The 21,222-nt window shown below is 45.6% G+C and overlaps 1 protein-coding gene across 1 annotated transcript; it reads left to right on the forward strand.

Annotated features, from left to right (window-relative positions):
* Window positions 1-454: 454 nt before the first annotated feature.
* ZMAT3 (zinc finger matrin-type 3) lies at window positions 455-20,538 on the forward strand. The gene is made up of 6 exons (XM_077826948.1): window positions 455-559; window positions 9,111-9,430; window positions 13,166-13,285; window positions 15,167-15,333; window positions 15,459-15,559; window positions 20,149-20,538. Exons 2-6 carry the CDS (start codon window positions 9,167-9,169, stop codon window positions 20,358-20,360), a joined length of 864 nt encoding a protein of 287 aa, XP_077683074.1. The 5' UTR covers window positions 455-559; window positions 9,111-9,166; the 3' UTR covers window positions 20,361-20,538.
* Window positions 20,539-21,222: the final 684 nt, after the last annotated feature.

Consider the following 21,222-nt stretch of genomic DNA (forward strand, 5'->3'; position numbering starts at 1 on the left):
TGGTGATGGCTCCTCTCACTCATGATTTCCCCAGCCCCTCCTCTCTCTAGTTACTCCCCTCCTACGAATTCCATTCCAATCCGTAGTACTTTCCTGGCATGGCAAGCTGTGCAAATCCCGGCAAAGGGCAAGGAAGCGATCCCTTAGCGTCTGTCACCGATCTGCCTTCCTAGGCTTTCCAGTGAGCCTGGGGGTTTAGCGGCAGCATCGCTTTGTACACAGTATCAGCAGCAATATTTGCTCCTCTCCAGAGCTCCGAGGCTCATGCGCCCTGGCAGAGATACTAGAGGCAGTTTCCCCGAGTCTCCTCCCCTATTCCTCCCCCTGATCTGCAGTCACTTCCTGCAGCTGTTTCCCTCTGTCCGGTTGTTCTGACTTTTCTGACTGCCGGCCCCTCAGCTCTAGTGGGGAGCAACCCGACTTAAGTTGTCATGAAAAAGGAAGAAAGGAGGAGGTGAAGATCTCAGCTGGGGATGTGCAGGGCTGGCCAGCTCTAGGTACAGGGGATTGCCTGCAGATTGCTTCTCTGAGTCCCTCCTCCCAGAACCAGGGGATTCTAGTAAGTGCATTATACTTGGGTGTATGCATTTATTAGAGTAGTCAGGACATTGGCAATAATAGGGAGGTAAATCTCACCACAAGCAGTGTTATGTGTATGTTCCACTTGTTCATTTGTGGGGTTTTCCATGTTTGTTTTGCATGTGGGTATTTATGTTGCATGTATGTTTTGAATGTCTGCATATTGCATCAGTTTTTGGATGCTATGTTTTGCGTGTATGTTTCCCAAATTGCATCTTGAATTCTCTCTTGAATTGCAACCATTTCAAGATAACAACAGATGCATCCGATTTTAATTAGAATGTAAGTCATGGGGATTGTAAAGCTTCCAATTTTGCATAAATACATTTGCTAGAATGTCAGTTTTTACATCATGATGTATAGTCCCATAATGATGTATTAGGTAACAAAATGTTTCCTTGCCCTTTGTGTTACTTGTTTTGCATCTACAGAAGTCTAGAGTCAGTGACCACTGTCATGAAAGTTGTTTCCATTCTAATGCCCTGTGTTCAGTCACTTAGTACTGTATGAAGCCTTCATCTTTCAGGCTGAAATTTGTCAGGCTTGATCTCTGACCAAGGGTGAATGTATTGGGAAAGTTTCAGTAAAAACAAGTACATTCATTCTGGAGTACGAGAAGCCTGGAGAAAAAAAATACACTTTCTCATTTAATAAATAAATAAATAAATAAATAGTGACTGTTTGATTAACTCCATCACTGAAACAGCTGGAAACAGTCAGGAAAACTTGGCACAGAAATTTGATTTGACTGAGTTATGAGCTTTTAAAAAATTGCACTCAGCCTTTGTAGAGTGCATTTCATAAGGAATTTTCCCACTATATTAATAAAATCTGCCGCTAAGGAAGGCTGTATCGTGTGTACGTGCTTGACGAACTTAACTGTGCTGTGAAAAGCTTTTGGGCCTAGATCGTGCCTGACATTTCTCTCGGGGTTGCAGAGGGTAGTGAACGTATAGAACCTTCCTCCCCTCTTGTATGGCACACACAAAGGCCAGGTACAATTGTGATCTCTGTGTTCAGGGAAGTGCAGAATCAGCTCCTTCCATACTCTCCCAGGGCACACAGCACTCTAAAGGGGTAGGAAGTAGGTGGACTTACCTGGGTGAATCCCTCTGCATTGTCCTGTGGAACACACAGGAGGAAGTATGCTGAAACCCATAACGATGTGTAGCAGTGGGCATGACAGTGAGATCCAGGAGGCATCCTGTCTTCCGGTGGCAGAATGCCTCCTGGAACTCACCCTGGGGAACTGCAGCTCCAGTTGTGTCTTAAAGGCACAACTGAGCCTTTACTGAAGTTGGGCAGAGAATAATGCAGGGTCATTGGTCATCTCGTAAGCTAAAAATGGCATGGCTTCTAAAGGGAGAGGGAATCTCTCCTGCTAACTTCCTACAGTGTGGAGATGTAATACATTGTGGACCTAGTAAGGTGGATGGGGTGTTACAGTAGGGCCTAGACAAGTAGTTCTAGATATGGATCTTCTTTTTCTTACATATTTCTCTAAACCAACCAACTAAAAACATCCTAGCACTGCGCCTTTAAAGAAAAATCAACATTCCTGTCAAAAGTCAGGAAATGGTAATGTTAAAATTGCATATGTAACCTTAATTCTGCCCCGTAATCCACTTAATCCACTGCAAAAAGTCTTTAATTACATACCATTTCTCAAATAAGGTCATGTCATAATTTTTTCCCCTACATGTTGTAGTGCTGTGAACTGTACTGTGTATGATAGCCAGAGTTCATGAAACTAATAGTGGACACTTCTTATACAAGATACAGCAGATTGGGCCTGGTTCTCATTTACTCCAAAGCTACTTTAGACTGTGCTTGCTTTGTAAAGTAGGCTTAAATTGAGAGTAAACTATATTTACATCTAATTTAAGGCCACTTTCCATTGCTGGAACGGTGTAAACTGCTTTTACCGCAAATGAAAATCACTTCATTATATATAATAGAGTAATAATACAAATTTGCTGGCATGTCTAGGTCATCTAAATGTGTAGCTAAATTAATTTTATAGGTCCAAATTATGTAACCCATGATCACAAATGAATAACTCTTTGTTCCACCTGTCATTCCATTGAAATTAATGGGACTACCTGCAGAGTACAATACTACTCAATGTGAGTAAGGGGGGCTGACTCTGTCTCAGAGTTAACAGTTATGTCCTGAGCTGAACCCATGGTAAACTATACTGGTGGTTAGAAACAATATTATATAGTACATAGTTGTTGACTCAATGATTAAGATAGTTATAGAGAGAAGAGAATTTATTTATAAAAAGTGAAAGAGCATTATCCCATGGACCGTTATCCCAATGGGACAACTCACATGCTTAAAGTGAAGCACAGGCTTAAGTTCTTTGCTGGATCAGAACCAGAGTGTGCAACACTTTGCAGGACTGTACCTTAAAACAGTAAAGATTGTTCTCATCACTGAGTTAATGAAAAGAGTAAGTATTAACAAATTTTAAAAATGAGAAGAAATGGCACCTGTACATGCGATTGATTACTCGTGTGAATGACAGCTTAATACTGTGAATAAAGGGGTCACAATCTGCTCCTAAGATTATACAGAAAAATTGTATAGTATTGAGAAACACTACGAAAGCATGTCATTAAAGATTGTGCTGTAAAAGGATACAAGCCAAAGGGCAATGTTAAGGCTGCGAGAGCAACCTTAACTATGTCATTTCACGGCTTTGAGTGCTTACTGTTCTCTTAACAGACTTTTAGATGCAATTATATTAAAATCCAGACACTGTGCTGAGAAGGGAAGAAATGTTAATGAATCTTCAGCTCTGTGAGCTTTGAGCAATCTTTATTCCTGGAGAAAAAGCATTCCTGAGCAGAGGCTTCAAAGCATGATGCATTTATGGTTTTCACTAGCTTCCAGTGATATGATTTCCTTTCATTTCCTAAAGTCATTGCTGTTACAGACATTTAATATGATCTGATGTTGTTCTAAGGCATTGTTCTAGACTTGTACTGACATTGTTTTACCAGGTTTCAGAGTAACAGCCGAGTTAGTCTGTATTCGCAAAAAGAAAAGGAGTACTTGTGGCACCTTAGGGACTAACCAATTTATTTGAGCATAAGCTTTCGTGAGCTACAACTCACTTCATCGGATGCATACTGTGGAAAGTTTAGAAGATCTTATTATATACACACAAAGCATGAAAAAATACGAAAAAATACCTCCTCCCACCCCACTCTCCTGCTCGTAATAGCTTATCTAAAGTGATCACTCTCCTTACAATGTGTATGATAATCAAGTTGGGCCATTTCCAGCACAAATCCAGGTTTTCTCACCCCCCCCCCCCCCACCACCACCACACAAACTCACTCTCCTGCTGGTAATAGCTTATCTAAAGTGACCACTCTCCTTGCAAAAAGAAAAAATGTAAGGAGAATGGTCACTTTGGATAAGCTTTTACCAGCAGGAGAGTGAGTTTGTGTGTGTGTGTGGGGGGGGTGGGTGAGAAAACCTGGATTTGTGCTGGAAATGGCCCAGCTTGATTATCATACACATTTTAAGGAGAGTGGTCACTTTAGATAAGCTATTACCAGCAGGAGAGTGTGGTGGGAGGAGGTATTTTTTCATGCTTTGTGTGTATATAATAAGATCTTCTAAACTTTCCACAGTATGCGTCCGATGAAGTGAGCTGTAGCTCACGAAAGCTTATGCTCAAATAAATTGGTTAGTCTCTAAGGTGCCACAAGTACTCCTATTGTTTTACCAGTCACATTGTAACTTTATAATCTGATTATTATTGGCTTGCAGTGTCAATATGATAATATAAAAAAATTGGTCAGTTTCTTTCAAATGCTCTATTGAGTGGAAGTGAAAGGACTCTCTGGGAGAAATGCTGGCCTAATTAAAATCAATGAAAGTTTTGCCTTTGACTTTAATGGGGCAAGGATTTCACCTTGTGGGTTTTACCCTGAAGGTCAAAGAGAACACCCACTGATGGTAGACTACAGCTTTATGTTGGGTAGTTCAATCATCACCTTATCTATGTCAATGCAGACGCCATACCAGTGCTACAGATTCATGGCCTTGGAGGCTATTGAATTCTGTGGCTTTTCTGAGACCTTCATATTGGTGCTGGGTCATGACACCCTTTCCCCTTGCTGTAGCATCACAGTTTGCTAAATATGGAGACCACGGTTATGTAATGGTTATTTAATGGTGAGCATATGTTGGCAATAAGGTCACTGGGATAATTACCTGGTGCCTGATCTTTTTCTGTTAAAGGATTTTATGCAGGCATATAGAATCACTGACAGTGAGGCTAGGAGATGTTACTTGTCCTCAGGCTTAGACCTTCTGTAATGCACATTCCAGCTGAACTCTTTTGGATAGTGTGCAGTCAGATTACTTCAGATGGCCTTGTTCAATTAGCAGTTCCTTCAACTGATTATAATGGTGAGTTAGTTACCTTTTTACACAGATGAGACAATGTGGTTCTAGTCTCTGTATCTTTTGACTGGTAAAGCCATGGGTTCCCAATAGACTATCTCACCTGATCTCTGATTTCCTTGTCCTCTGGAATTCCCTGTGGCATACTGCCTGCAGTTTTGACTTCTGTCCATCTTGACAATGATGTGACTTTGCCACCATCATTGAGAGATGTCACCAATGCTTCACTTAACAAGAGAAAAATGTTAATTATCCTTAGACAGGCAGATGTCCACCCCCCTCCTTAAGAAGCCATCTCTTGACACTGAAGTGCTTGCCAGCTGTCAAATCCCCCCCTTTCAGGGAACAAGATTGAGAAGGCTGTGGCTATTCCAGTCCAGGAGCACTTGGACATTGGTGGCATCCTGGATAGTTCCCATTTTACGACTGGCATTTTTTGCATTTGAGATCACACTTGTCAGGCTCACGAATGATCTCCCAGTGGTTTTAAATCAGGATCAGCATGTCATTTTGGTCATGGTGGATTTCTTAACATCTTTTGATATGAGTGACCATGGTTGCTGCCTTGACAGCTAAGGAACATAGCTAGTGTGTCCGGAGTTGCTCTGCAGTCTTACCTAGAAGAGAGGAGTCAGTCCATGGTGATAATATGGGATTTGAAATGCTGTGTCCTTCAAAGGTCCCTTTATCACCCTTGTTGTTCCATGTATATACTGAGCTCTTTTAACCAGATAATTCTTTACTATGGGATGTAGGCACAGCTGTACATCTGTTGCCCTGTGGACAGCACAGTTCAAGTCTCTGGCCTGGAGGGTTGTTTGAACTATCTTCTCTGGACACATTAAAACTTCTGTGTTCCCAGGATTGGTTATGAAGTCTTGCTGCTGGATAGAGTTAGTTACTACAAGAAGGCTCATTCTAGTTGAGAGGGTGTGATTAGAAGCAGTGAGTCAGTCATGCCCTCTCTAGGAAGTTCCACCCCCACCCTCCATGTGTTCCATGTGATAGGAACTTTTTTTGCACTTGCACTGCACAGTTTGCACAGGTGATGGACAGGAGATTTATTTCAGGGTAACCTCACAACAGCAAACCCTGCCTTTGTGTCTTATATGCTCAGCTGATGAAATTCCCTCTCGTGAGGGCTAACAGCAGAGTTGCTCCACTGTTTGCCACTTGTTCGGAATCCAGCATCCCTTTTCTCACTGGTCTAACAGTCACGTTCACATTCTGTCCACTCGGCATTCTTTGCTCTGGCTGCCCGTGCAGTGGGACACTAATTGTTAGCTGGTACTGTTGGTTTTTAAAGGCTGCAACAAGGTAGGCTCCCTGACTATATTTGAAACGTCTTCCTTGAACTTCATCTTGAAGCGGATCTCTGCTATGACATGATTATCCTTTTAGGAACCCCACCAACATACTTAGAATATGCAATTAGTGTCTTTGTCATGCTGGGCCCTAGGGTGTGGAATTCACTTCACCATATAACCCAGCAGTCCATCTCTCAGCCCACCATTAAACACCTCCCCTCCTTCGATGTCTTTTAGAACAACCACTTCCCTCTAATTGCAACTTTTCCATCCATTCCCTTCTTTCCTCTTTAGCTTCTGCATTGAACATCCTCAAATTTATTTCAGTTGTTAATTTTAGTGAGGTTCTTTGGGGGTTTTTTGGATTGCATTTGAATTAATATTTAGAAATTGATTTTAGTAGGGAGCACAGCACCTTGACAAGGGAGGTGCATTGCAGAAATAGAACATTCGAAAGGCTTTATTGTCCACCCATTTCCAAAGTCATGTATATGTGTGCTTCATTTTTTGTGGGTTTTCCCCCCTTTAGACCCTAGAAATACTCAGAAAACTTTAAAGCAATATTGTTCACTGGAACTTGAGCTTCGGTTCTGCAGCTTGTCCTGTACAGGCCCAGGGATTTGCTTACAAGGAGCCAATTGCAGAACTGGGGTCTGTGTGTGCAAAAACAACAACACAAACATTTTCAAAAGTGCCTAAGTGGCTTAGACTCCTAAATCCCATTTTCAAAAGTGTCTGAGGTGTCCAAGTACCTAAGGCCCATTCACATAGGTTCTCACAGGCCAGAATTTGAAAGGTATTTAGGCATCTAAAGATGTAGATAAGTGCCTCATGAGACTTTCAGAAGTGCCTAAGTAGGTTAGATGCCAACCTCATATTGATTTCAGTGGGAGTTAGGTGTCTAATCTGTTAGGTGCTTTTGGAAATCCCAGTAGGCACCTATGTGCATCTTTAGGTGCCTAAATACCTTTGAAATCTGGCCCTCAGGCATAAATACTTCTGAGGATCTGGGCCTAAGAACCACAGGCACTTTTGAAAATGGGTCTTAGGCACCTAAGATACTTCTGAAAATGTTACTTGCAATCTAAATTAAGGACTGCCTATTTAGAAAAGTAAGGGTAGGTCCCTGTATTTAAATCACTTTTGCTTAAAGATAGTACAAATATGGCATCCCGGAACGCAATTTTAGCTTGATGTGATTTGAAATGGCCAAGATATCAAATCCTGTTTATTGGTAAGTGGGGTTATGATGAGAAGCTAACATAATCTTAACGAAAGTGGCTCTGTCTTGATTCACACTAATACTTCCACTTTGCATTAACCTAGCAATGTTCATCACAGGGTTTCAACACAATTTGCAAACATCAATTAATTAAGCCTTTCAAAGCTTCTTGTTGGAAATTTAAGGGGGTTCCTAAGAACTTGAACTGATTGAGAAATAAACTGAATAAGTGCTAATATGAGATAATCTTCCAAACCTAAGAAAATATGAAGTAGTTTTTAATATTGCATTGTACTTAGTAAAATCTGCCAGAAGAAGAGACAGATATCCAAATGCTTTCAATAGCAAATGCCTCAGGAAAATGGTAGGTATTAAATTGAATGAAGTTGTAACAAATGAGGAGATTTGTCAAAGTTCAACAACTTTTTAACTCCAAAGTTATCCAGAGAAGACAATGTAAATATCTGGGATGCATTAAGAATGTAACCAGAGCATCTGCCATGGCAGGCGTACCATTGGGCAACTGGAGGAACACGCAAGAGAGGCGGAGTGAAAGAATCCCTCCATTGAACATGAGAGAGGGACGACTATGGGACTTAACACAGAGGACATGCAAAGAGCAGCCCAGGACAGACAGGGATGGCAGGGTCTTATACATGCTCTAAGCGATGTTTGATAGTGTGAGAAGGATTCAGATACTCAGTAAGTGAAGGCATGGAGAAACTGCTCAAGGTCATGCCACAAGACAGTTGCAGAGTGTGGAATGGAACCCAAAGGAAGTGACTCCTGATACTGTTGTCTACTGGTTAGAACAAGGTGTCTCCCTCAGTGTTTTTATTTACTGGAAAAAAGTCAATTTTGACATATTTTCCTGAAGTTGATATATATGAAGGCTTTGTATGGGGTTTACTATTCAGAACATACACAACTACTTCCAAATGACTGACAAGGTACCAAGCAACAACACATATTGCGGTATTAGTTTATTTCTTAGATTGTGAACTCGTTGGCACAGAGCCCACCCCTTCTTGGGTTTGGGAAAGGGCCTAAGGCCCCAGTACTGCACGTGTTTACCCTTGGGAGCAATGCTTCAATGGGCCTCTGCATGAGCTCAGCAGTGAGTCACTGCACAAACAAATGTAGGCTCAGGGCCTCCCATGGTAGCACAAATATGGCAGAATGATATTTTCTTGCATCTGGAAGCTTATGCCTGGTGAGTTCTCATTTTGTTTGTTGTTCAGATATTATAAGTTTTTAGTAGTCCACTTAAATTTCCAGGAGGATGTCATTGCCTTTATTAATAGCTAAACCCAGATTTTAATCTGTGTCGTTTTGCCTAAAAAAAATATCTGAGGCTGGATTAACAGGCTGACTGCAGCAGCTTTGCCCTGCTCCAGTGAAGCAGAAGCTATAAACTCATCTTAACCTTCTCGTTAAACTGGGTTCATGGCTGCTTTGCATTGTTGGAGGGACACAGAGCAGCTGGAGTGAAAGTGGCAAAGTTGGCCCCAATCTTGAACATTCACACTGTGAAAAGGATGCTGTTTATTTGAGCCTGTGTCTTTTTTCTGCTTCAGAGCTGAAGAAGAGTCTTCCTCCTTCAACAGTAACATGCCAGCAGTCCTCCCAGCCAATGATTCTTTTGCAGCAGGCAGGACTTCCTCCTCATCCTCGTCCTGAGAAGCCTTCATCTCCTCCTATGTCAGTGGCCACAAGGCCAAGAGCCAACTCACCACTGTCCCCACAGAAACCTTTTGGACTAGGGCCTTCCTTGCAGCACTCACAAGAAGAGGAGCTGGCAAAGGATCCTGTGCTGGAGGAACTATGTAAGCCTCTGTGTTGTAAACTTTGCAATGTCACTCTGAATTCAGCACAGCAAGCCCAGGCGCATTACCAGGTAAGGAGAAGCAAAAGAAGAAAGATGTTCAGATTAGTTGTTCCTGTGAGGTGTCTACCACTCTTTCAATATGAGATGTAGGGCAAGCCTTATGAATTGTAGGGCCGCAACCTGCCATAAGTGAGGGAGTCATGTACCAGGACTTCCTCCCCTTCTGGTCCCACTGCCAGAGGCAGGTGGGGCATGTGGGCAGATGAAGCCCCTCTTTTTGCTCCCATGCCTGAAGGAGGGTTACTGAGGTTATACAGGGTTTAAGAGTGGGGCCCTAATGAGTTGCTTGTCCTCTTTTTGCTTTAGGCTGGAGCTCATCACAATTTTTTCATCAAAACTTTTTTTCCATAATGAAAAATGTTGCCCTTTCAACCAAAATAATGGAAAATGTATTTGTTAAAGTTTTTCATTCCTCCCCCGTCACAGGAGAATGAGAAAGCAAAACCCCGTGCGCTTTGGTCCTTAGTGGAAGTGGGGAATCTGGGGAATAAAGGGCGAAAGGCAGCAGGAATCTAACCAGATTCTTCAGTTCAACTAAGGCCAACAGAAAGTTCTGATTTTCCTTCCAGTTCTAATTTAAAAATATATTTTAAAAATGTTGATTACCCATCTTTTCTTCCAGCTTTGCTGCTTTTATCAGCGGATGCCAGTTTAGCAGGTTTATGTCCCCCGGGAGACTGATTGAACAGGCTCTGTTGAGACTGGGGAGTATGCTCTTTGTAACTCAGACAGCAGAGGGTGCTTTAAGAATGAGGTCACTACCTTGCTCTTCACACCAAACACCATGCATATGGTTCACTTGAACTGGTCTTGTCTCTGAGTGGGGCTTCATTATACAAATGGAGGTGTAGCCAGCTTCTCTACCCCAATGTACATTTCTTTTGATATGATTCATGATATGGGTCCCCAGAGATCATCTCTCACTTTTCAGAGTAACAGCCGTGTTAGTCTGTATTCGCAAAAAGAAAAGGAGTACTTGTGGCACCTTAGAGACTAACCAATTTATTTGAGCATAAGCTTTCGTGAGCTACAGCTTACTTCGTCGGATGCATACTGTGGAAAGTGCAGAAGACATTATATACACAGAGACCATGAAACAATACCTCCTCCCACCCCACTCTCCTGCTGGTAATAGTTTATCTAAAGTGATCACTCTCCTTACAATGTGTATGATAATGAAGTTGGGCCATTTCCAGCACAAATCCAGGTTTTCTCACCCTCACCCCCCCCCCCCAACAAACTCACTCTCCTGCTGGTAATAGCCCATCCTCAGCCACCCCCAAACTCACTCTCCTGCTGGCAGTAGCTCATCCAAACTGACCACTCTCCTTACAATGTGTATGATAATCAAGGTGGGCCATTTCCAGCACAAATCCAAGTTTAACCAGAACGTCTGAGGGGGGAGGGGGAGAGGGGAGGAAAAAACAAGGGGAAATAGGCTACCTTGCATAATGACTTAGCCACTCCCAGTCTCTATTTAAGCCTAAATTAATAGTATCCAATTTGCAAATGAATTCCAGTTCAGCAGTTTCTCGCTGGAGTCTGGATTTGAAGTTTTTTTGTTGTAAGATAGTGACCTTCATGTCTGTAATTGCATGACCAGAGAGATTGAAGTGTTCTCCGACTGGTTTATGAATGTTATAATTCTTGACATCTGATTTGTGTCCATTTATTCTTTTGCGTAGAGACTGTCCAGTTTGACCAATGTACATGGCAGAGGGGCATTGCTGGCACATGATGGCATATATCACATTGGTAGATGTGCAGGTGAACGAGCCTCTGATAGTGTGGCTGATGTTATTAGGCCCTGTGATGGTGTCCCCTGAATAGATATGTGGGCACAGTTGGCAACGGGCTTTGTTGCAAGGATAGGTTCCTGGGTTAGTGGTTCTGTTGTGTGGTATGTGGTTGTTGGTGAGTATTTGCTTCAGGTTGGGGGCTGTCTGTAGGCAAGGACCGGCCTGTCTCCCAAGATTTGTGAGAGTGCTGCGTCATCCTTCAGGATAGGTTGTAGATCCTTAATAATGTGTTGGAGGGGTTTTAGTTGGGGGCTGAAGGTGACGGCTAGTGGTGTTCTGTTATTTTCTTTGTTAGGCCTGTCCTGTAGTAGGTGACTTCTGGGAACTCTTCTGGCTCTATCAATCTGTTTCTTCACTTCAGCAGGTGGGTATTGTAGTTGTAAGAATGCTTGATAGAAGATGTCAAGAATTATAACGTTCATAAACCAGTCGGAGAACACTTCAATCTCTCTGGTCACGCAATTACAGACATGAAGGTCGCTATCTTACAACAAAAAAACTTCAAATCCATACTCCAGCGAGAAACTGCTGAATTGGAATTCGTTTGCAAATTGGATACTATTAATTTAGGCTTAAATAGAGACAGGGAGTGGCTAAGTCATTATGCAAGGTAGCCTATTTCCCCTTGTTTTTTCCTAACCCTCCCCCCTCAGACGTTCTGGTTAAACTTGGATTTATGCTGGAAATGGCCCACCTTGATTATCATACACATTGTAAGGAGAGTGGTCAGTTTGGATGAGCTACTGCCAGCAGGAGAGTGAGTTTGTGGGGGGGGGGGGCGGAGGGTGAGAAAACCTGGATTTGTGCTGGAAATGGCCCAACTTGATTATCATACACATTGTAAGGAGAGTAATCACTTTAGATAAGCTATTAGCAGCAGGAGACTGGGGTGGGAGGAGGTATTGTTTCATGGTCTCTGTGTATATAACGTCTTCTGCAGTTTCCACAGTATGCATCCGACGAAGTAAGCTGTAGCTCACGAAAGCTTATGCTCAAATAAATTGGTTAGTCTCTAAGGTGCCACAAGTACTCCTCATCTCTCACTTTGTGCTTCTGCCTGGTAAGAACACCATCATATTGGACGCTCAACTTCTGACAACTTCTAGTTATGATCATTTGGGGTGGGTGGTCTAAGAGTCTTCAATTCACTCCCCCTTCCCAAGTCCAACAGAGTGCCAGTTTGCTGACCTTTGGGTACGTTGCAATAATTTTCACTTTGGTTTTTCTAGAGGAGTGTACTGAACAGGAAGGGCTTTAATGAGATGGGGCGACCTGAGTGTCTTTCTGTATTACTGGGATGGATTTTCAAAGCAGCTTCTAATTTTTGCAGGCAGAATTTTGTAGGTTCATCCCTTAGGTTTGCTGGCTGGCCTGGAAAGCATGTCCCATGTTATCTCCCTGGAGCCTCTCTTTTCCCTGGTCTGCTTCAGGAGTCTCCTTCCCAGCTACCTTCTGCCTTCAGGGATGGTCTGAAGGTGCAGGCCCCTCTGTGTTTTCTTTCCCAGAGAGGAAACACCCAACTACCTCTCTCCTAGGTCTCCTCTCCATATTGCCTTGCAGCCTTTCTTTATAGAAGCCACCCAGGTTGGTTCTTCAGAGCTGGGTCTAATCCTCAATTACCTGTCTTCACGTCAGGTGCAACAGAATGGGCTAATTGGGCTCCCCTTCACCCTTTCACTGCTAGTGTCAGGAGGTACACACCTCATCCTGAGACCCAGCCCTGCCAGGTACTGAGCATCTCATGAGGAATCTCAAGCACTCTAATCTCCCATTGCAATCAATGGGAGTTGAGATTGCTCAGCCCCTCTCAGGATCAGAGCCTGTATCTGAGCTGCTAATGTCATGACTACATTTACATTTCAGCCTCTTAGCTGAGTCCTCTAGCTGCTATATACAGGTGGCATGCTAGCACCTGGACAGTGATTAATTTGAGTTCTGTTTCCAGGGTAAAAACCATAGTAAGAAACTTCGGAATTACTATGCTGCAAATAGTTGCCCAGCTCCTGCCAGAATGAGCAATTCAGTGGAGCCTGCCGTGCCTCAGATTGTCTCCCATCCAGCTCAGGTAAGGCCTGGAGAGATGAGCGAGGCTGTGCTGCTTACATGTTCAGTACCCCCTATGACAAGGGTAACTAGGTCTCATGCTTTGGGGTGGGATTGCTGCAGGGGTCAGAGGAATCTTCCCCACTATGTCCAGCATGGTGCAATTGGACTGGTGTGTGCCTTTACATTCTTCTGAAGCATCAGGTATTGACCGCTCCTGGATACAGGGGACTTGACTCACTGAGCCACTGATCTAATCCTGTATGGCAAATCCTATGATACCTGTGTGAATCAGATGCTGTGCTGATTATGGCTGTTTAAAGCCATGGAAAACACTCATCGTCATGTCCTTCCTTTGTGTGTGTTTGTGGAATATCCTCCCCTTGCCTAGCCATCTCCTGTGCATTGAAGTGAGGCTGCACCTCGGTGCCTATGTAGAAAAGGTGCTTAGATTCTAGCACCAACTGCACTGGGCCATCATTTCCCTCCCTAAATAGCTACTTTTGTGGCACTCATTCTCCAATCGCAGCATGAGTGAATGGCCCCCTCTGGGGTCCAGATTAATGCTGTCCCATGAACTGCCCAATGGCAGGCACATGTAGAGCAAGAGGGCATGCCCCATTAGCTCAAGGGGTAAATCAAATGTTCTCCACGCCTGACACTTGCATGTCATTGCGTGTTGGGCAGCAGGGATCAAAGCTGGGGCCTTCAGCACCAAAAGCATGGGCCTCTGCCACTTAAACTAAAGGAGAATGAATCCCTTAGCTGTGAGTAAGTAGCAGGTTGTTATATGGTTGCTGGGGCCAGCCACTGAGGCTGGGGGAGACCTGTTGACATACAAAAAGAACCTAATCCAAAGCTTACTGAAGTGAATGGGAGTCTTTCCATTAGCTTCAGTTGGCATTAGAGCAGGCCCTGCCCCAAGCCCTTGCATGTTACAAGTGTACTTTGCTGCTTCCCAACAGCTGGGGTGGCTGCTCTGCCTTGTTTGAGGAACTAATTCTCAGAAAAAAAGAAAGCCAGGTTTGAGCCAGCTGCGTAGAAGATGTTCATATTGTACGATGCAAGCCAGAATTCTAGAGTTTTTTTGGGAGGAGGGTCTAGTTAGCAGCATATGAAGTATCAAAACGAGGGCCAAAGAAACTGCACCTTAGAAAGTGTAGCACTGGCAAGGTCAATGAGTAAATCATTGTTATCCACACTATTTGGGAAATACTGTTTCCTTGGTGATGTACAAAACACCAAAAAGATTCAGTTACTGCCCCAATCAGCTTACATTCTAAGTAGACAGACAAGATCACGCCCCATAATGCACTGGGAAATCCTGAGGACTGAGCTTACTCGGGACTGGATCATTCCTCTAAAATTTGCATATGGAACTCCCACTGTCCATAGGCAAGGTGTGAGGAGGGGTCAGTTGTTTCTCTGCAACCCGTGGAAGGTTCTTTGTTGGGCTGGAGATCCAGTTAGGGGGTAGGTAGTCTGGACACAGACCGCTCTGAGTGCTGTGGAATCTCCTTTCAGGGAGCTCCCAGGGGCAGAGGTAGGCAGAGGAGTCAAGCCTGTGAGGAAGCTGGAAGTGGGAGCAGGACGCGCCAGAGCCAATGCAGAGGTACAGTGCCTCTGCACAGATAGTTTTAATCTCCATTTGATTCTCAGAGATCTGTGTGGATCTTAGGGGATGTGCAGGTTCAGGGGGCCAAACTCCCAGCTGGAGCCAAGGAGAGGCAAAACCTACTCCCACAAGGGAAAGAATTTGGGGAACACTGTGCAATGAACCTGAAGTTCTAATCTTCCACCAGCTTGCTGAGAGGGGTCAACTTCATTGAGCCTGGCTCAGTTATTTCAAAGAATGAAGTCTCCTATGTTTGCATATGAAACTTTCCCTCCCTTTTGCTGATAGATGGGTGCCTCTAAACCAGGAGGCCGAGTGATCATGGCCACAGAGAATGATTACTGCAAGCTTTGTGATGCCTCATTTAGTTCCCCGGCTGTGGCCCAGGCTCACTACCAAGGAAAGAATCATGCCAAGAGGCTACGTCTGGCAGAAGCACAGAGCAACTCATTCCCGTAGGTATTGTTCAACCTTTACATTAAGGCTGGCCTGAACGTGTGCAGCCATGACTCCAGCAATCTCTATTAATGTATCTCAGAGAGCTTTAAAACACAGCTGTATGTATTTATTTAACCTTCAGGGATACATCAGAACTGGGCAAACGGAGGGCACGGAAAGAAGGGAACGACTATAAGATGATGCAGAATAGAAGAAATGTGTATGCGGTTCAAAACAGTACAGGTACTTGAATGCTTGTGTCACCACTTACATGCTCCATAGGTCGCACAGTGACTATTTCTTAATGGGTTCAATTCTCTTCCATGTCCAAGCTCTGGTTAACACAGAAGGGTGTGTTAGGGAGCTCTTGTTCCGCGGGCTGGTCTGCACTGGTTCTGACTCTAGCGTGAGGGACTGTAACAGGGTGGCCACCTCCAGGGTGGCATGGGGTGGCTCTGCAGTAGGCCTGCCTCATTTTGCCCCCTTCTCACAGCTCTTCAAAACTCTACAGCCTCATTTGGCTGCTGCAGTGGCTTGCTGCTATGACTTGGCCCTCCAGCTAAGCCCTTAACAAAAGTATAACTCTCCAGGGAAACAGAGTTCCACATCCATGTTAAAGCCAAACAAAACAGAGCCTTTTCCCCAGTCTCAAACTAGGCCCAACCCCTTCTTCCTAAGGGGCTTCTCTTCTGTCCTCTAATTCTTCTGCTCACCCTCTGGGCTCAGCTTTCAGCCCCTCCCAGGTTCCTTTCCATCACTCCTCTGGGTTCCTTTGGGTTGCTCCCTGGTCTTTCCCAAGCAGGCACTCCTTGGCCTTCCTACCTGGAGTCATCCACAGGTCTCTGCCAGCCTTGTGCTCTCCTCTGGCTCCTCACAGCCTTCCTGCAGCATCAGCCGCCACCACTTCCCCTTTCTTCCCAAACCTAGGGTTAGATAAGACAGAGGACTGATTGGGTCACATGAACTTCATTTTCACCATCTGGGGAGGCAAAGCTACTTGTGAAACCGGGGTCCAAGGAGAGGCTGACCTGGGCCCTGTCCAGGGATTGTCTGCTGCAGCCTGCCTGAGGGTTTAGTCACAGCAGACTCTGTTAGAGGGGCGAGTCAGGGCACCTGTTGAACATCTGCGCCAGCCCACATCTAAAGGATCCTCCCCCAGCCTAAAGGGAGTAGACACTGAGCCCAGGGCTCAGGTAAATTCAGGGGACAATGAATGAAAAGTAGGGATGGGAGTGAGGGGTAAAAGCAGGGAGCCAGAGAGGGACACTCAGCAGAGAATCCTGGACAGTGCCCCTGCTCCTCAAAGGTGTCCAGGGAGCCAGTGGACGCAGCCCAGAGCAATTGTGCCCAGATACGTGACTGGAGGGAGGAGCGAAAATAGGCCCCACAGTCACAGAGCGCCTCCCATCCAGCATCCTTCTCCTAGCATGATGAGGCCTTGGCCAGCGCTAGGAGGAGGCTGATGAGGAGGTCTCGCCACTTCTTGGGGCCACAGATGGGGTGAGTGTAGATCAGGAGGTGCGAGAAAAAGTACAGCCAGAACCAAAGGAGAAGGTTCTGGAGTAGCCGGAAAAGGGGCTGCAACCTGGTGCACTCGATGTAAATGTGTACCAGGGTCTATGTGACACCGCAAAAATGGCACGTGTCAGGAAGGGGAGTGGGTGAACCATGCCAGGAGTTGCCAGCTCATATCCCTGGTAGGCCGGAGTCCAGGGTAGAATATAGACTGGCCGACCGGGGCTCCTCACCCTCCACAGGTGGTAGAAGGTCTTGCTACTTGGCGTCGGGGTGGGACATGAGGGTGAGGAAGTGAAGGGTATGGAATATGAACACGTCCAGCTGCTTCCTAGGCTTGATACAGAAACAAACCAATTGCAGGTCATGTAGCTGGCTTGGGTGGTGCGGAGGGGGGGCTTGCAGGGCAGGGGCCTGATGGCGAGGTCTGGAGGATCAGAGGTGAGGGACGGGCAGGGAGCACCCTCCACCAGGGCCTGCTCGAGGAAGGCGTGAGAGACAGGCGATAAGGCTACCCTCACCTCCTGGTGTACGCACTGGGGGACACAAGGGGTGGAGAGCCCCATGCACCAACCAAGTGCCAGGGGATCCACCCCGTCCTCCCAGTCGTAATCCAGGAGGTCTTCACTGAGGTGGGGGTTGTGGTCAGTGATGGCATCTGAGTGAGCAGCCCGACCCTGGCTGTGTGTTTACCTCACAAGGGGCATTTGAAGACAGTCAGTGGGTCTATGATTATGCAGTCCCCCTGGCCAAAGCCTCTGTCTAGAAGTGATACAGCAAGCTGCGGTACCACACCCATATTGCTGCAACCTCAGAGGTTGTGCAGGTTGCACGGGTGCTCCATGCCCAAGCTGGGAGCATTCCATTCCCCACTCCCTTGTCCCCGTACAGTCTGTTTACCTGAGCTCTGTGTAGATGCTGAGTGAGCCCCTCAGTAAAGGAAGCTTTGCAAAGAAAGAAGCTATTTGTGGTGCCAGGGCTTTGTCTGTCTCTCGCTGACTCCACCCATCTGTCCGTCTTGATCCTCTCAGCAGTTTAAGTTACTTCAGTTTGTCAGCCTCTTTTGGTTGGTTGGTTTCTCATCTCGTAACTTAATTTCCCATCTGCCTTTCTCTATTGCTGCTTTAAGTGGTGGCTATTTCCTGGTGTTTTCTTGGCAAGGGGCCTGAGCTTTTGACTCCGACTGTACCACATCAACCCATGCTCGCATTCTTGCTGGCCAGAATGATAAAGCAGGTTTGCCATCTTCCAAGGCCATCTGTTCCCAGAATCAGTGTCTCTGGTGTTTCAGACTCTGACTTTGCCACCCTTTGAACAAACCCAATATGGGAAAGACAGATTCTGTTCTCTAATTTTGGCTGTGGGGAGGGGGAGAAAAGCACTTTGATTTACTGCAAAACCCTTTAAAAAGAACTTTGATCTAGGAATAAGCAGAGAAAAGCGCATGGGGGAAATTCACCCCTGAGTGACAGTCACTTTGCTCTTGTGCCCAGCCCTGTGTCCAGACAATTCCTCCAGTTCAGAGGAGCCTCTGGCCAGTGCAAGGCTAGCTCTGCCAGTGATGCGTTGCCTCAGCAGAAGCCGGGAGCATTCTAGGGCAGGACAGAGTGACGTGGAGGAGTGGTGGGTTGGAACATGACGAGGGGAGGGTGTTGAAGGTTGACAGACTGGAGGAGGGAAGAGGTGGATCGGGAGCAGAAGGAGATGTGGCTAGGGTGGAGCTCAGGGCTGATGGCAGCAGTGGGGAGTCAGTCCCATTGGTTATGTCTGCACTGCAGCTAGGAGTGAGCCTCCCAGCCCAGGTAGACAGCCTCAAGCTAGTGGGGCTTGAGCTAGTGCACTAAATGTAGCAATGTGGATGTTGTGGCTCAGACTGGAGCTGAGCTCTCAAGCCCACCCAACCCCCTGGGTTTGAGAGCCCAGCTCCAGCATGAGCCACAGCGTCCGCTCTGCTTTTTTTAGTACACTAGCTCAAGCACCACTAGTGCGAGTCTGTCTGTCCACGCTGGCAGGCTTGCTCCTAGCTGCAGTATAGACAAACTCAGCAGGCTACAGCAGCAGAAAAAAGGAGTCCTGTGGCTGCTCCAGCTTGCGCCTTGGCCCTGAGTAGCAGCAGAAGAGGAGAGGTGAAGTTAGTTCCCTCTCTATTCCTGAGCCGGCACTAGCCCTAGTGTAGGAATGAATCTGGCCTGATTTTGGTCTCATTTGCTGCAATTTTATATCTGTGTAACTCCACAGAGCGCACACATCAGGTATTCCTGATTTGCAGCTTCCTGTCCAAGAGAGAGAAAAATCAGCCCTTAATTCTATACCATTTAATTTGAAGTATATTTATTAGTGTCTGGATCAGCGGTTTTATTTTTTCTTTGCGGGTCTTGTAATGAGCGCTCGTTAGCTCAGACAGCCCTCTGATGAGTGTTAGTTTAATTCTGTGTTTTCAGCAGGGTGTTAGTTAATATAACGGTTCTTCTAAAATTGCATTAAATATGATCTTATCGTAATTATTTTTAATTAAGCGGGCAGTAAACTTACTCTGATCAGAAAGCTGATTCTAATTCTGAAATAGGGGGAGCAGTGATACAGGGTCAAATTTTCAAAAACGCCTAACTCCCATTTTCAAAAGGCACTTAGGAGCCTAAAGCCTGGTGTACAATACAGCTTTAGGCAACTTACATCGACCTAACGCTGTAAGCGTCAACAGTAAAATGTAGGTCCCGTCGATGTAACGTGTCCACTACACCAACTTAATAACTCCATCTCCACAAGAGGCGTAGCACTTAAGTCAATGTAGTTAGGGCAACACAGTGTCAGTGTAGATGCTGCATTGCTTACATGGACTGTTGCTGCCTTTTAGAAACTGTCCCACAATGCCCCACATTGGCAGTTAAATCAGAGCAAGCGCTTCTGGTGAGGATGCGTACCACCGACACAAGGAGCACAGTGTGGCCATGCAAAATTGATTCAATTACTGCGGTGCCTGTACGTCGACATAACTTAGGGCAAGTCTGCAGTACAAAATAAAGTTGACCTAAGTCCCGTTGACTTTAGTGAGAGTTAAGCATCAAAGCCAGTTAGGTGCCTTTGAAAATTCTACGAGGTGTCTATCTGTATCTGTAGGTGCCTAAATACCTTTGTAAATCTAGGCCTAAGTCACTTTTGTGCTTAAGTCACTTTTGAAAGTAGGATTTAGGCTTCCAAGTCACTTAGGTGCTTTTGAACATTTTACTCATAGTCCTTAGTGATTGTGAAGTGAGGCTTGAAACGTTGCAGGGCTCCTCTTGCTTACAGATAAATGGACTCCTTTATTTTCTCTGCAGGTCCCTACTTCAATCCACGCTCCCGCCAGCGAATTCCTCGTGATCTCGCTATGTGTGTCACCCCAAGTGGCCAGTACTACTGTTCCATGTGCAATGCTGGGGCTAGCGAAGAGATGGAGTTCCGACAACATTTAGAAAGCAAACAGCACAAAAGCAAGGTGTCTGAACAGAGGTATAGGAATGAGATGGAGAATCTTGGCTATGTACAATGACACGCTATCCCTTGGTAGTAGTTTGCAGATAGAACAGCTTGTCTTGCCTGCTGTTTGCCACATGCCCTGCTTTGTGCTCCATTTGATAGGAGTATGCTCTCTAGCTATACATGTAATACCTGCAAACTTAATGGTATGGTTAGGGGTTTTTTATATCACTGTTGGCAGGAATATGCTCTGCAGGACGTGAAGTGGTTTTAATGTTTGTTTGCTCATTATCTAAAGCTCTTCATTGCATTTTGGGGGAGCCCTGTCCTCCCTGTTGCATGAGTGTGCAAGGCCCAAGAAGCACTGGGGGGACTATCACGGTTCTGCCATGCAGGCAGGGTATGTGGAGACGCATCACCCTTTTTGGCGTGTCCTAGAGCTGTGCTCCACAGCATCACTCCGCAGCAGGGGGACTTTGTGGGCAGGCTAGAGGAGAGGAGGGAACAGAGCCAGCAGATGTGTGAATGGCATTGTTGGCCACGCATCCCTGCTAGCAGAAGCATAAGAGGCTATAGCCTCAAATACACCTTACAGTAGGTGCCTCCTGCATTCCTGTCGGTACGGCACAGAGGCTGTGCCCATACCCTATGGGAGGATCCTATCTCACTCACCCTCATCTAGGCCACCCACCAGTGTTTGGACTTCAAGTGGCTGGGGAGGATTTCAACCTAACATCTGCAATAGGAGAGTAGCTGATCTGCCACATCAGCAGATATGCTCCTCTGTCAAGGAGGATAGATTCTGGTCTGCTCTTGGCAATGGATTTTTACCACACTGGAGCCACTAGGCATCTTTATGCAGCATGGGAGCAGGGCCTGTGCAGGGCCCAGAGAGCAAAGAAGCTAATATAATCTGATGGGGGCTCTGTACTGAG

Source organism: Eretmochelys imbricata, chromosome 9 (genome assembly GCF_965152235.1).
Source record: "Eretmochelys imbricata isolate rEreImb1 chromosome 9, rEreImb1.hap1, whole genome shotgun sequence".
Lineage (NCBI taxonomy): Eukaryota > Metazoa > Chordata > Testudines > Cheloniidae > Eretmochelys > Eretmochelys imbricata.

Coding starts and splice junctions, on each gene's coding strand:
- ZMAT3 (XM_077826948.1), top strand. CDS start 9,167: ATGATTCTTTTGCAGCAGGCAGGACTTCCTCCTCATCCTCGTCCTGAG. Junction 9,431..13,165: donor AAGCCCAGGCGCATTACCAG/GTAAGGAGAAGC, acceptor TTCTGTTTCCAG/GGTAAAAACCATAGTAAGAA. Junction 13,286..15,166: donor TTGTCTCCCATCCAGCTCAG/GTAAGGCCTGGA, acceptor TTTTGCTGATAG/ATGGGTGCCTCTAAACCAGG.